The following is a 16,385-nucleotide window of genomic DNA, read 5'->3' as shown; positions in this document are numbered from 1 at the left end:
AACAGCATATTAATAGATCTGAATCACAACAGAATTGTTCTCTCGAAGAAGGAATGTGGGGCTTAGCCAAGCTAATATGGCTTAAACAAATCCAGGTATCTGCAATTCATTGCCCTCCTGACCCACTGTTGTTACATCCAGATCAGCCCACGGCTGCTAGAGGAGATGACGTGGCAAGGAAAGAACCAAGAGCAGCTTTACCTGCCCTCAGCTGCGCTTCACGCGGTAACTTTCTTCCCCTTCAAGTCGGCTCCGCTGCTGCGTTTTTCCCCTACACCTTTTTGACCAAGGAAGAGTCTGACCGAGTTTAACCAGAAAAGCTGAATAGTTCTCCTCAGATCTTTCGTTTTTAGAGGACTCCACTGCATTATCAGAGTTTTAAGAGAAACAAGACCATGCAGTTACCTGTTGCACAAGGGATTGCACCTAATTATTTCACCTACGCAGCTGGGCAGACCGAGGGTGGGCGGTTTCTGGCCACTGTATAGTCTGGCAGGGACACGGGGCTCCCACAGCATCCTCCTCCGTGCCTGTTGCAGATTCGCTGGCTCACGCCTGTGCGCTGTTCGAAGACGAAGACTGAGTACTTTCTGTTCCTTGTGCCAGCAGCGCCATCCGCTACAGCAGCACACTTTGAAACGGCATAGAGTCAGCTCCGGTGTGGCTTTGCTACCTGCCATTTCCCGTGACAGCTTCCAAACTTCTTGTCACCACTTTACCAGTGAATAAATGGAAGAGCCTGTGCATTTTTTTCACTGTCACATCAAGAGATGTCTCTCTTGAAAAAGCGGGGTGGGATTAGATGATGGAGCGTGTTAACGTGAGCCAGCGCGAATCCGTTAATACAGGCATGCGGCCCCTTGTGACGGCTTCCCGCGCGCTGCAAACGGACAAGGTTGCTCTCCTCAGTTTTCAGGCTAAGGTGTAAGGATGCATTAACAGGGTTGCAGGCCCGAGATAATATACCTTGCTCCAAAGCAATGCTCATTAGCTTAGGCTTGGCTAATGCCTTTATTTCCCCTCTGATTTACTGCTGGCCTTTTCAGTTCACAGCAATATTTGTTCATTTCTATCTGAAGAAATCATATAAATGCACCTCTAGTGAGGAGGAACTGTTGCAAAGGTACCTAAAACCAGTCAGTATTTATTGCACACAATTGCACCTTATACCCTACGGGTAGAGGTACTTCTAGTGTAAAACCTGAGTAAGCAGAAGACTGTAAAAGCTTTTGGAAAAAAGAGGCATTTTTAAATGGCTACATGCACCGGCTCAGTTAATAAACTGAACAAGACAGTGAAACACTAAGGTAACATGAAAACGTCAGTCTAAAATCTCAAATCCTCACTGCTCTATATCGCCGGAGCTGATGCTGCCACTGTCCAGATTCCAGTGAAAACCTTCATCCTCTTCCTTTCCCCTCCAAGGAGAGTTTTTCCTTTTGTTTGCGGTACAGGTAAAACTGCACAAGGACTGATTCTCGATCCAGGGTCAGAAGGTATTCCTTGCGCAGAAGTTTATTGAAAGACATGTAATAAAAGTAGGCATGGATTATAAAAGCTCAGCCTTTCTCCTCAGTTTGCATTCATGCCTTATTAAGGAACAACTTGCATATAAACAATCGGTAGCGCACAGAGTGCTCGGCCAGCTTTTTCATGCTTTGTTGAAACCTGAGGTTTGATAGGAGTGAAATTTGAAGAAATCCCAGTTTTAGCCCGCAGCACTTTGCAGCAGCAGTCAGAAGGTGATTTGTTTCCACGATCTGTAGTGGTATTCCACATGACATCTGAATAAAGGTCAAGTCAACTGCGTGAGTTCTCCTTTCTGCAGCCGCGCTCCTTCGAATGCCATGTTTCATTAATGTAAGAACAGCGCGTGTACACTCCATTTGTTTAAAGCACAATATCCTTCTTGCTTTTGTAGTGCATCTACAAACCTGCTATCCACCAGCGACCCTGAATTAAATACACTTTTGGTTGCAAAAAAGAATCCATTAATGCAGTTTATATCATTATTTCAGATTGTGGGGAAATAGGGCACAAAAAAGGGAAACGATGTACAGTGAAACAGAAGAAATGTATGTAGCTGCAGTCCAGAAGGCATGTCTGGCTAGTGAATTTGGGGAATTGATCTTCCAAAACAGGTCCCAAAGCTCGAAAGCCTTTGGTGAGGTTTAACTGAACGGCCACGAGTCAGCCAATTTCTATGCAAAAGATAAGTTGTAACTCTCACGGTTACGTGCTGGGGGATGTAACCTAGCCGTGCTTGCGAATCTCGAGATCGCTGGATTGTGTACACTAGGGTGGCACTAAGTGGTTAAAATATTACTATAATGTAGATGACGACTGTCAACCCCTTTGCTTTATTTACAGTGTCTAAAGTTACCACCTGTTTGGTTTCGGTTTGCAGGTAGCAATACATTGCTACATCTGATTTAGGGGGTCGACTTCAGGTGATCCAAAATTCATACCAGAAGTGTGCACGTAATCAGAAGGGTAGTATCCCAGACTGGTAGGAAGGAGGATACATATTTCAAGTCCCTCTTTTATAGTTTTTGCCCATCTTCAGTCTTTCCGTAGGTATTAATTAGGATGCTTTACCTTTGTTGTCGTTTCCTCTTTAGGCGGTAAGATTACCTAGACTGAAGCAAGTCAATACTTTCAACACTATTAAAAACCCCCAAAATTGCTGTGTTAGAACACATTCTAAAGACTTTTTCCCAATATTTCAAAAATATTTTTTCCTCAAAATCTCCCCTGACCCCCCAACAGTGGAAACATCCTAATTCCCAGGAGAGACGCGGTGCCGTCGCTCTGCAGCGTGCCACGGAGACTGCCCGTCTTGAATAGCGAGAAAGATGGAGCAAGGTGAATGAGCAGAACAGCCCAAACCACCTAGAAATAACGGATCTAGCAATATTCGTAACAAAATATTACTAATGTAGCATATGAACTGGGCGTCCATGTAGACATGTACAAATTGTATAATTTCTTAATATATTCTTTTTTTAAAAGGGTGTTAGGGTGTGTATTGCATGCACGTATGTTAAATTTAATGAAACAGTCATGCTGTGCTATGAAGACCTGAGTTTATCAGTAAATTCACTTAGTACGTTCTTTTGGATGCTAGTTGCTTTCCCAGAATTCTGCATATGGAGCAGGACAGGCACCAGGAGTTAGCTTCTCACATAACTCAGGAAAAAGGTTAGGAGGTCGGTAGGATTATGCCTAAATTTAAATATGTCTGTGTGTATATACAGACATATATGTCTCTATATTTGAATGTATCTTTCTTTACTCCTTAGATACTGGTTTTAAGAATCCCTCTGTAATGATACAAGATTATATTAAACCATAAAAGTCTAAATCTTGTTCATTCTTACAGCTCCATTGCTCTTTTTGGAAGTGTGAGAGACTGGAATTCAGTTTTCTTCCCCACTCAAAAAACCGGTTGAGCCTTCTCCCTGACCTCGGTGCCTGGTAAAGCCAGGTACAGAAAGCCCTGCACGCCTGTCCTTGCTCGTGTCCTCAGGGCGCGCTCAAGTGTCTGGTAATACAGTTATCAGAAAGGGAAGGCTTTGGGGCTGGCGGCAGGGATGCAAGGGTAGAGGCCACCCAGCCTAAATCAGCATGGTTATTTTCATGCAGTGTTTGTGTGGGCCGCTTTCTGCCCGTGTATTCTTTGAGTATTCAGAGGCTCCTGCAAGTAACTGGACATGAAGGTCTTCAGAAACGGCGGATTTTAGCTTACATTTTGCTAGATGGAATTCTGGGGATTTATACTCTCAAGCTATAGCAGTTTTGGGTAGGGAAAGTGCCGCTGCGTAAGTTGCAGTTGCTGCGTGGAAGGTCTTCTGTTTATTAAAGGACACAGTAACACAGCTGGAGGAGGAGATCCAAAAGCTGATTCCATGTAGGCGTCATGTGAAGAGGGCTAGCTGTTGTGGGGGATCCTTCTTCAGCTTTTATTTCTTCTTCCGTTTTGTATCATGAGGCATATACAATGTATAATAATTTGCAATTCAGAAATAAGCCTATATTTGGCCTCATTAACTCATTAATAGCTTTCTCACTTGGAAGTAGATCACCCTTCCTGAAATGCATCTGATGAAACTTTTATAACAGTGAACATAATCATGTTTTACATACACCTACCACGTTTGCAGGCTAGTAACCTATTTTTTCTCTATAAAATTATGCCTGTCAAGAACAAACGGCACACTATTGCCAAAAAAAAACCCCAGTCTTTTTTCGTTCCTTTTAACTATGTTCTGAAATTCTCCTACTATCCATGCATTTATATTTTATATCTGCGTGTGTATGTATTGCGATAGAACTAGAATATGTTGAACTAATCAAACTCAAGCTTGGTTTCAATTTACAAGTACAAAAGGCCACCAAAATGTCAGGAAGAAAACTATAATTCAGTTTTTATTTTGTCTAGAATTAATGTATACGCAAAACCCAATTGAAGTATAATACAAAATTTGCAATGATACATAATATTGGTATAGATTTGGCTGGCATACACAGAAATTTATTTAGAAACAAATCTGAAATTACTAACCATGTCTTGGCAACAGAGTTTCTTCATTCTTGTCACTCATTTAAAAACGTTAGACTCTCCTCACAACAGCAGACCTTCGGTGTACAAGGAAATCTTGGAGGAATCTTCTAATTCAGTCAACAAATTCAGATTTGTTGATGATTTTAAAGCAGAACGCTTTCCATTTCAATATTGCCGGGACTAGTCCTCCGAGCCTTGCGGTACCTATAGCCATGGAACTGGCAGCATTTCAGGCTTCTAAATCAGCACTGAACATGATCATAAGAAGTACATTTCTAGATTTTTTTTTTTTTTCCCAATTTGGAAATTCATCTTTATTTTTCTTATAATGAAAACTTGTCAGTGATTTTCCACAGAAAAATCTCAAGAATTTTCTTTTCACATTTTTTGTTGAATTAATTGCAGTTTCTCTCCAGTGTTTTATCTGGGCTTTGTCACTGCTCCCAAGCTTGTCCTTGGACCTTGCGCTGCCTCTGGCCATGTTAATCTTTGGGCTGGCCCCGAGAACTATGTTGTTAGTCTTCCCCAAAATCATGAGCCTAAATCTGTTAAGACATGAGTATATCATGGGCAGACGGATGAAACACTGGTAGACTTCCGTGTGGTCCACCCACTCTCGTGACAAGTATATATATGCTGTATAGTCCTTTGCTCGCTGTATTTGACTTCAAACCAGACAAATAATATCTATGCGTTTTACAGAAGTCTGTTCTAGAGGAGCAACTTTATCAGCCTCATTTTTACTGTCTAGTTCCTATATCAAGCCCATAACTATATGCAAATTATACCTTAGAAATTTTGCCAGTTGCGATGATAATCGAATGTTCCGTGCATTTTTTCATCTTTCATGACGTTTTCTTATATAAGCAGTTTTGCTGTGTTTCTGTAGTAGATTTTTGGTGCTAGGTATATCTGTTAAAGTGTATTTTGTAAGACAACATAATAGGAGACTTAGCTTATGGACATAACAGAAGTGTGATGAAATTTTGGTCTTATTTGTCACAGATGGAGGAGAGGACCTTCTGGGCTGTAGGTTCTTGCTGATGTGTTATTCCTTTATATTGTCTCCAAGAGAATTAAATGTATTTGTGTAAATGGGATGGTATTTTATCAAAGAAGTAACAAATACTTCATCGGAGCGGTATCAGTAAGCACCTGACTGCCTCACACCTTGTTTCTTGGTGAACAGCAGGATTTAGAGCTGTTGCTGATTGGTACCCCAGAGACTTCGATTCTACGTCACCTGCCTTTGCTTCCTCCTAAATGTCTGAGTAGGAAAAAACTGTTGCTGAAAATTTTAACTGAAATTTCAAAAATTCCCGTTCTACTTACATTGCTTCCTTTATTTTCAGTCAAACATTGATTTCCCCCCCCCCCCCCCCCTCTCTGTTAGTATTTACAGAATTAGCCTTGTAAAGATAAATGCTTTCAGGAAGTTCAGATAGATTAATTTTTAAATTTTGCAGCTTTTCTCCTGGAGAAGTTTTTGACGCTTATCTTTAACGTGGAAGAGGTTTCTTGTTTCACGGAAGGGTTTCGTTTTTAAGATACAATAGCTTACAATGACTTGTTTTGATCTGAGTGATGGTTTTGCAGTCTCCTGGAGGAAAAAAGAAATCTGTACCTGAAATTTCTAGAAGGGAGAACGACTACCTTTAAGTATCATCAATATGAGGTTTATTCAAATGTGAAGAGTTCCCAATTAGGATTCCCCTTACCGAATATTTAGCTCCACCGCTGTGATATGTTCTTGCAGGACTTAAAAAAAAAGAAAATTGTTTCCTCCTTATATTTACATGCATTATTCGTGGGTTTGGATTGAGAGCGAAAGTCTCATTTACAGGAAATCACTTGAAAACACAACTAACCTTAATATTTATTTAAGTGTCATGAAATTAACGTATCTGCTTAAGTAAAGTTGCAAGCTCATTTCCTGAATCAGATACCTGTTTACTCTTTATGATCAACTATATTTGCTGCGCTGGAATGGAAATTACACGTACAACATGAAGGCCTGCCTTACGTAATTCATTCCTTCCCCTTTACTAGAGATTGCATCGGACGGAATCGCCTTGGCCAAAAGGGACAGGAGGATGTTTTTCTACAGAATCACAGCATACTCTCTATTTTTCTTTCTTGGTTGGCTAAGGTGATTTATCCCCCTTCACTCCAAAAACCCCAGGGAAGTTTTTGCCATGTTTTAGAAGACGCTGGTGTAAGGTTCAAGCTGAGGACAGGACACCAGTAGGCTGCTTCCCATTTTTTCCTATTCCGTGCCATAATTCAGACAGCAGTCCTGGTTTTGCCTGTTTCACTTGTGGACTTTTGGTGTAGAACATCGGATTCCGTGCAGCAGTTTGAACAAGTTCACGTTTCATGATGTTTATTCAAATGTCATCGAGCCAAAGATACTTTAGCCCTTGCATTTTACGTAGGCACTTACCTGCAGTGTCTTAAGTATGTAATCTTGTGTGTAAATAATGGATGCCACAAGAAACCATATGTTTTCAACCATTGCTTCAGAATCCTACAATACTTGTAACTAAGCTATTGACGCGTTACTAATAATGATCGAGGAATCACATATATCAGAGGGTAAAACTGGATGCCTAGAAACTGAACAACAAGTAGGTAGAGCAGTGTTAAAGCTGTGTGTCCAGATCTTGCATTTTCTCTCACTTTCTTTTTTTTTAATTCTTACAGGTCTCTTGGTTTTTTTGCTTAGATTTTTAGGCTTTAAAAAGCTCAAGAACCTAAAGAGAATCCCGATTGAATTTGCAGAGTTTCTCTGGACTTTCTGACCTGAAACCAAACAAAGTAACCTGAAATTACAAGTCAACCTAATTTTACTGTCCTCGAACTGCATGCTTTACAGCCTGATGCAAATCTTAGGTGTATAACACAATCCAAGCCAATGCATGCTAACGTGGTTTCATAAAGAGTTACCGCGATGCTGGCAATAAACTCGGTTGCGTACAGACAATGGAAATGCAGCGTTTGTTACCTTCTGAAGGACATTGTTTCACGTATGGGTGTTTTGAAGTATTAGGCACTTGTGCTTTATGAGTTCATATAGCTTTATCTCAGCAGACTTGCTTATCATGTCAGAAATACCTGTATAGCTTCAAGCAGGTGCCATTTGAAAATCATTAATTCTTTTTTTCTTGCAGCAGCTTATACAGGACTGTCCACCTTCCACACAGTACCCTGTGTAGGCAGTGCAAGCCCCAGAGATCAGTGGTTCCTAATCAATAAGTCAGACCTTGCTGGTGACGTGGAAGATCCCTATCATACGTAAAGTGCACTTCATACTTTCACCTAATCTTGCCAGAGCCACTCTGACTAGTCAGGAGTAGGATGTTACTGGTTTTCCAAGCAAAGCTCAGCTGTTAAGAGGTGGGAAACTATGCTATAAATAATACTAAGGTCTTTAACAAATTATATGTCTAGACATGTCATGTTGGTCTTTATTGCAAAAGGAATCTTTATTTCTGTCTTCAGTTCTTAAGAACGTCAGATCATAGGACCTATAAACGCTGAGACCTAATCTCAGGTGTTAATCTTTGTAACGGACTGGGTACTTCTGTTCTCCCTTCTTGGTTTAGCTCGCCATATGTTGCTTTTGGCTAGTGGCGGCCCTCCTTAACCAAAGGCTATTTCTTTTGAATTTGCAACTGGTTTGTTTCACAAGGTTTTTCCAGCAGAAATTTCAGCCCTACTGTCTATTTTATCCATGGCTTCTGAGCCATTCTGCCATAAAATGAGCCATCAGTACCTGCCTGTAATTGAAGATAGTAGGTGAAAATGAACAGTACATGAGGAAGTAAACACGTCAATATTATATCATCAATTCAATTCATCAACATAAATTTAGCTCCTACTTATAAAGCTGTGTTTGGCATAACAGTAGGGCCTAGTCACCAAGATGTTGGTTTACTAGGTGTTAGTAGTTTCAAAGATCTGGTCATCCTTGGAGGATTCCTGATGTACATACACGTGTACGTATGTATGTGTGTGGGAGTTGTTATTTCCTTGTATTTTACAGTTGCTAATGTATTAGTGTAAGAGGAATTCCTCAAGAAAGCCATCATTTTGGAGTTTCTAGGTAGCAGGAAGAATATATAATGGTAACATTTCTAAGCTTTCCTCTGTATTCCCTTTGTTTGAGGCCATCAGAAAGGTCATGGCCTCTTTCAGGGCTCCAGAGTCAGCTTTTCTTCCAGTTGACCTGGACCTATAAGCGAATATCATTTGCATCATGTATTTTGTCATCCACCTTTAAGATTGATTTATAAAAACCCCACCCTCTTGCATGGTTGCTGAGCTCTGGTCATTTCTCTTCCACTTCTGCTTTCACCTTTTGTTTCCATGGCACTCGCTGCTGCTTTTTCTTCATCTTCACATCCTCCCTTCCTTCCTTGTCCCTGGGAATTTCTCCATTAAGTTTGAACTCTCCTGTTCACCATGAAGAGTCTGGTTCTATGGTTGAACAATCCTTCAGCACGAAGAGATCTTTTTAATCTTCTTCCACCTCCTTTTGAAACCACTTTTACACTTACTTTTCCCCCAGAATAATTTTAACAGTTGTTTTCATATCATCATATCTTCCTTGGTCAAGTGACCAGTTGGAAAAAATACATTTACATCACAAAGTTATGTTACCGTGAGGAGCAGGGCAAGGCAGTAATAGCACCTCTGAAGCCAGAATATACTTATGCTAACTGTTGGCTTAGAGGTCCCTGTATCTTTTAATTAGTTGTCCTGTTATTACCCTAGAGTGCTTTAATTTTAAATGAAAGATAATAGCTGCCTTATCTCTAAGGAAACTGGTCTTGATTTTATTAACTTACAGGACAGAAGAATAATTGGCACATATCATTGTCCAGAAATGTATTCAACAAAGGTATCTTTCATTGTTTTCTAATGTTTTTATCCTCAGAGACTTAAAATTCAGGTCCTGACCACTTGTGGTCATTAAAGATCCCATGGCACTTTTTTATAGCGTGGTCATCTCAACCCCAAGCATCTGGCCCAATATCGATTGATGTAACTGTTGTGCTTACCTAACATCCCCCCCCGCCCCATAGTTCCAATTGGCTACGGCATTCTCCATTTCCTCAACTAAAATACGGTGCATTGGCCCGCGCTGTCAGTCACCACGTTACGCCCGAGAGGTGATTGCGCTTCACTGGGAAGTGAAGTTCTCCTTTCTAAAGCTTGGAAAGCGCTTTGGGATCCTTTTGAATGGGCAGTGCTGTGTACAATAACCGTAGTTCATTATCATGCTCTCTCAGGCTTCACTTAGTTACAAAAGCATGTTTTATTTAGAGTTGGGCGAACCTGCTTGGTGGAAATAACGCTCCCAGCTCTCTCTAACCTGACAAAGAACCTTTTGTCAAAGGTTGAAAAGTTAGGTTAATTCCTTTCTGGGTTCGGTGGTGGTGGTGGTTGGTTGGTTGTTTCTTTTATTTTCATGTTCATTGGTACTTCTGGATTGGAACTCTGGGAGTTGTTCAGATTGGGAATTCAAAACACCATGAAACATGTGGTTCTTGTTATGGTCAAGCCACTGTGCCAGGTGCAGGAGGGTCAAATTAGTGTTTGAGAAGCACCTGAGCTTTGTGGTGCTTAGCTGGCTATTCTAACACTTGAAGGTTCGCCCATCACTAATTTTTACTGTATTTTGCATTACTTCTGAAAAATTCTTGGAATATTGAAAAGTGCTGTGCTCCAACTCTGATACCAGTGTGATATGTGCAGAAGAAGACACTTTGCCCTAGAAGGTAGTTTAGAATATTGCTAAATGTTTTTTCTGCCCAACGTCACTAATCTTACTACCTACTGCCAAAATCACCAGGTATCTGCAGCAGTTTGCTGTGTTAAGAATTTACTGAAATGGGAACAGAAGCGACAAAAGAATCAAAGCAAGAAGTTAACTGAAGGAGTGATACCATGCCGATAACACATGTCTATATCTAACGCTAGTAGACTGAAGTAATTTCTCTTGCATTTGTGTTGCATAGAAAGTATACGAGTGTGTAAAGAGCACTCAAATTTCTAATATCATTGCAGATCAAAAGGATAAAATGCTGAAAGTAGATTCATCCTAAGAAGATTTAAGATGCGAACAAATTTGTTGGCACTAGAATCTTTCCACAGATAGTATCTTAGAATGCACAATGTGGAGGTGAAAATAAGCCAGGCTCTGAGCTAAGGGGTAAACCACTGCATTAGTGGACGTTAGGTCAAACTTCCCCTGATGTCACTGGAACTAAACTTTCTGTTCTTTTCTTACGGCTATGTGAAACTCGGGAAAATGTAATTCCCAAGTGGCTTTGCACCCCTCTTGTAAGATATTTGCCCTATTTGTTTTTAGACATTTTGCGGATCAATGAATGCCAAGTGCCTATAATTGCTTTTATTTTCAGGATACTGAAAGTCGTCTTATTTGTCAGAGATCTGATAACAAAAATGACAGCCCATTTGTCTTACCCCCAAAAGCCTATAAGAATTTTCTAAATAACTGCACTCATTATAAGAAAATGTTCGCAAACTCTCTTGAGAAGTTTCATACATCTGTTTGAAAGCTTTTGTGTACGTTTGCTTTTGTTTGTATTACAATAGCAGAATACTCTTTATGCCTTAGCTTTGTCTAAGGCAGGTGAGAACTGATTCGATGGCCTCGCTGGCCAGAACACAGTGTTTCCTCACCATGCTCAATATCATGCTACAGAGTTCTTAGAGGAATTTTTCCTGAGTTCCAGCTCAACTTTCCCATTTTTCCACCTAACACACTAGAAAATTAAAAGATTTTGTATGGCTTTGATGGAAGGCAAGCAAAAATAGATGACTTTTGCCTACTTCATATTGAGTCATTACATTGAATCTAAAACTAAAATATAATGAAACTAGAGGGGTGCAAACTCACATAGACTGGGGAAAAAAAAGAGAGGGAAATCTGGCATCTCAGCGATGCCAATTTTTGTGCATCACTTGAACAGATGTAATCACTCAAATGGCAGTGTTTCAGTAGGTCCAGTGTACTTTTGTGAGTATCCAGCTTCCCAGCTCATAATACTGTGCAGTGGCTGCTACTAAAAGCAACTGTTTTCAACCCAGTTCTCTCACCATGTCATGTGAAATATTACATAGTGGGGTTTTTTTTATAGTAATAGCAAATATACGGTGCTATACTGGGTAGTGCAGCGAGGTACCTGCTGCTGACTGCTGGCTTCTCAGTACTGCAGAACAGACTAATGCCATGTTATTGTTTAGAAACCCACAAAAGTCACAGTTGGTGCACTTTCAATAATAATCGTAGTATATATTATGTACATTATAAATGAATCATGTGGATGAGTTATTCTTAAAGGAGCTCTGGGACAGTTTCATCTCTTATTTGGCCTGGAGTATATCTGCACTATCATCACTAAGTCGGTGTACTTAATTAGCTGCTCATTAGCTATTATTGCTTTTAAAGTATTTTTTTTTAATTATACTCTGTAATCACACAATTCAAAATATATACTTAGAGGGAAGGCTGAGGAGAATTAGAACTTCCTAAATAACCTTATATTCGTTTTCTACAAATGGATTATTTTTAAGTTCTCCTACCATACTTCAGATTTACTCCAGATTTCCTAAGAGAAGAATTTAGGTCCTCATCTCTGAAATCCTCTTAATTGTCTAAGGGGTTTTTTTACAACATTGCGTTAATATTTTTTTCATTGAACTGCCTTTAAAAAATCTATAGTAGCTGAAATTACCCATTGAAACAACTGTTCAATGTACATTTGATGTGATTACACTCTGTATGTGTTTTTCCTTGCTCTAAATTGCAGATCTCTGCTATTCCAGCGTTCAGGTCTCCCCAGCATGCACTATATCGATGAAATTCATTAGCACTGGGGAGTGGAGTTTCCACATAGGTATCGCTGGACTATGTCGGTGCCTTTCCCCAGGTAGCCAGCAGTCCTGTGTGGAATGCAGGGACTGAAAATTTGCATTCTCTTGTGCAGTGCTCTGGGCCTCGCCTTGTAGAGGCAGAGACACCTTGTGAATACCTGAAGTTTCTGTCAGAGCAGAAGCTTTCATTTGAAAGAAGCAAAACCAAAACAAAGCAGACCCTTTTCCCCTTGATTTCCCTCCACCCCCCCCAAAAGTTCAACATTTGCCCCAGATACCGTACCCAGTAGCAGAATCCCACTTGCAGGAGCTGAGCATGTACTCTGTTTCCAGGTATTGCTTCTGCTCACTGAACACGGGGCCTAGGGAAATACCATTTATTCTATGATACTATACTGGCCTTGTTGTCCCTTGAGTTCACAAATAAACGACACTAAATATAGTTATGGCTATGCTTAAAGTCTTTTAGACAGGCCGACATCCAGTGAATTAGTAATGTTAGACCTAGCCCTTGTCAGCATGGCTTCAGTTTGCAACTGCCTGAGCTTCCTTTCTCTCCTGCTAAATCTGCTTTCTCGTTTTTTACAGATGGATCCACATGAAAATATTTTGTTGAGCACGCTGGAAATTAAAAATGAGATGGCTGCCTCCGAGGCTGTGATGGGGCTTGGGGACCCTAGAAGCACTATGCTGGCCTATGACACTTCAAGCATCCAGTACCGGAAAGCTGGCTTACCCAGGCACAGCTTTGGTCGCAACGCCCTGGAGCGACACGTGGCACAGAAGAAAAGTAGGCTACGGAGACGTGCATCTCAACTGAAAATTACCATTCCTGACTTGACTGATGTAAATGCCATAGATCGATGGTCGCGCATATTCTTCCCTGTTGTTTTTTCCTTTTTCAATATTGTCTATTGGCTTTACTATGTGAACTAAGAAACAAAGCCACACAGGAAGCAAGAACTGGATTTCTCTTCAAATCGGTTGTACAGCCAAAAGTGGGACTTAGAAAAATTCTATTCAGGACAAAAAGTTACTTTAAAACACCTTAGTTGCTGGCCCACTCTCTGGTCTGTTTTTATAATGTTTTCGTTTTATCTGCTAAATCGTAAAGATGTTAAGTTGCAGGATGGACATATCCCCTTATCAAAATATAAGTGCATTTTGAGCGTGAAGGCAAATTGGATTTTGACAATCACTTCTGTCTCGTTGTCCCTCGCTCTCTTTTTTTTTTTCTTCTTCCTTTTTTTTAATGGCTATTTGAGTTTAATGATACAAATTATAGAGCAGCATTTGAGAAACAAGTTCTAGTTTCAACAGCAGTATGTACCATTCCCAGGGAAACTGCATATCCAAGACATGAATCTACACTTAAGAGAGTGTACTAAGTTGTTATCATGCTTATGAAACATATACACTGTACCTTTTAAATGTGTAAACTTGAAAACAAGTAGTGCCTATCATCTTTCCAAGATGATGATGGTCAGAGGTTTCCCAACCGTGTTCAGGTATTTCCTGGTACTTATTGAAAGAACTAAACCTTTGACTGGTAATGTTAGGGTTGGGTGTTTGCACAGAAGCTGAAGCAAAAAGCACTAGTTTTGTTTGGATTTTAAAGAGAGAACATATGCTCACAATCACAATGACTGTAGTTGTGATCAACAGAAGAATGTAGCAATGGGATAAAAATGCATCCGTTCCAAATGGGTAGATATGCTCCTGATTTCTGTCGGGGAAAGGAGATCATCTGTCCAAAGTGCCAAAATCGGCTGGCCACATAGTAATTCTCTAGGTGGCTGAAGGAAAGCAATGGTGCCCTGCCTTTCTAGGGTAGGGAGAGCTAGAGAGCAATTACAAAATACGGGGCCAAGGAGAGGGAAGGCTACATATATGTAAAAGGATGTGTGTGTGTGTGTGTGTGTATACACGCACACACTGTGGAAATGAATGTTGTCAGTGACAGCACGTACCTTAGTCTGAAATACTCACGTGGAGCTGTGTGATTTCTTCCAAGTTTGCAATCTTTCCAGTGTTGTGCTTGCCCCTCTTGTTATGCTTAACATCCGGTTTGATGAAAGGTATCGTGCCTCCCTCAGCAGTGCAGATCCGAGCATGTGTACTTCAGTACAAAAGTTACTGACAGGGTACCTTCTCACTCTGGATTACGCAATACCATTTCATTTTTTATTTTGTTTTCCTTAATGCACTGTTTTAAAGGGAAAAATTTGGTAGCCATCACTTTAAGAGTTTAATTACACTCTAGAATGTTTCCTGCTTTAGGGTGATTGCAATTGAAAAACTAGCAAATTTCAATTTTGCTTTAGGAAACTGTTTGAAAAATAGGTTTTGGGGTTGGTTTTTTTTTTTTCACTCCATAGAGCTTTACTCTTATAGGGAAAACAGAGTAGATAAAAAGTAGAATTTTATAGGCAGTTTGCCATTTAGTCCATTGTGGAGCCTTTTTCTGTAGTGAAAAAAAAAGAAAATTGCAAGAACTGTATAGAAAGTATAAATTCCTAATGGCTTTTACTAAATCAGATCCCCAATATTGTTTGACACAAAGTATTTCATGAAGCAAAAGCCGCATCTGTTGTATCTGTGCTACCTCTCACCTGTGTACAAATTTCTGAAAGAAACTAGAATTCAAGCATCTTCCGAATAGCAAAGGAATTTTTTCAGGCAGATACTTTTTCCCCATTTAAGTATTCCTTTGGCAATACTTTAAGATAGTTCTTAAGAAGATTTTTCATAAAAGATTTTATTTGATTTTTTTGTTTTTGCTTTAAAAGAGTAATTTTCTTACAAGTTTCTGTGGGTTTTTTTCCCCATTTGACAGTGAATGACAGCGATAGGAGGAAAACAGTTCTGGGAACTAACAGGCCAATTTTCTGACTTTGTTTTGAGCATAGCATATGCTTATTTCTGCTTCAAATGGGAGAGAGTAGTTTTCAGCCTGAAATGGGATTTGCCAGGCATATGCACCACCTCTTGTTTCCAAGGGAGCTGTGTGTACATTCATGTACTGCCTCCAGGTTCAGACTGCAAGATGTAGAGTCAGGCTTTCATCATGTGATTAACTTTCCAAGTCAAAACGTTGCTTTTTGTTCACATAATTTCTGACTGCATTTCGTGCATAACGCAATAAGCTTTGTAGATGCATTTGGAATTTCAGCTGATAGGTATGAATCATGTTGGAATTTTTTCCCAATTCTAAGAAAAGGAGCCACGTCAAAATTCAGTATTTCTCTTCAAAGCCTGCTCTTTAAAAATGGTATTAATTATCATAAATAAAAGCAGTCCTACCTATAGTATTCTTCTGTACCAGCTTTTCTTTCATTTCACAAATTGCTGCCAACTCCTTTTTTATTTCGCAGAAGCATAGTGTGAATACAGGGAGCTCACAGCCTGTTTGTGGTTGATACGCATCAAATATGAAACCTTACAGAGAATATGTTGACTCTCTGCATTGGTTGACTGCGTCAGCTATAATGAAAACCACAGAAACTGAGCCCTAGAACTGCACGTTCGTTTCGCTGAAGTTACAGTACAAGCCATAATGCTCTCTGATGTTGCTGTTCAGAGAGTGAAAGAAAATGTCTGGTTTCTGCTCAGGTGTCACTAGGAAAGATGCATTATGTGGGGGGAAGGAGGACTTTCGCTTTTACTCTGTCCTTCTGGCTATTAATGTGATGTATAAAATTAGTGAAAGAGAAGGATTCTATCATTTTGTACTAAGGCTTAACACTGTGATACAAAAAGACGGGGGTGAGAAAGACTGGCGAGGCACTGCCAAGGGAAAAGTATAACTGGAGCCCAAGGTGAGCACTTACTCCTCTTCTGAGATACTTGAGTGAAAGTGCGAAATTATGCCAACAGAGATGAGATATGGGGTTTGCTATGTGTGCTGCCCTCCAGG

At 40.1% G+C, this 16,385-nt stretch overlaps 1 protein-coding gene across 2 annotated transcripts in view; it reads left to right on the top strand.

Annotated features, from left to right (window-relative positions):
* GABRB2 (gamma-aminobutyric acid type A receptor subunit beta2) overlaps positions 1-13,405 on the top strand; it is a gene marked incomplete at both ends in the record, with an annotated part of 166,260 nt that extends 152,855 nt beyond the window's left edge. The window contains 2 exons of one of the 2 annotated variants that reach the window (XM_082323761.1): positions 9,417-9,467; positions 13,058-13,405. In XM_082323761.1, the coding sequence (XP_082179887.1) occupies positions 9,417-9,467; positions 13,058-13,405 (399 nt within the window). The remainder of the gene's footprint in view (positions 1-9,416; positions 9,468-13,057) is intronic. The other variant, XM_082323762.1, reaches the window with a different exon arrangement.
* Between the last annotated feature and the right edge of the window lie 2,980 nt (positions 13,406-16,385).

This window comes from Platalea leucorodia (assembly GCF_965183815.1).
Source record: "Platalea leucorodia genome assembly, chromosome: 11".
In the NCBI taxonomy this organism is placed as follows: domain Eukaryota; kingdom Metazoa; phylum Chordata; class Aves; order Pelecaniformes; family Threskiornithidae; genus Platalea; species Platalea leucorodia.
This window is presented reverse-complemented; position numbering and strand designations above follow the sequence as displayed.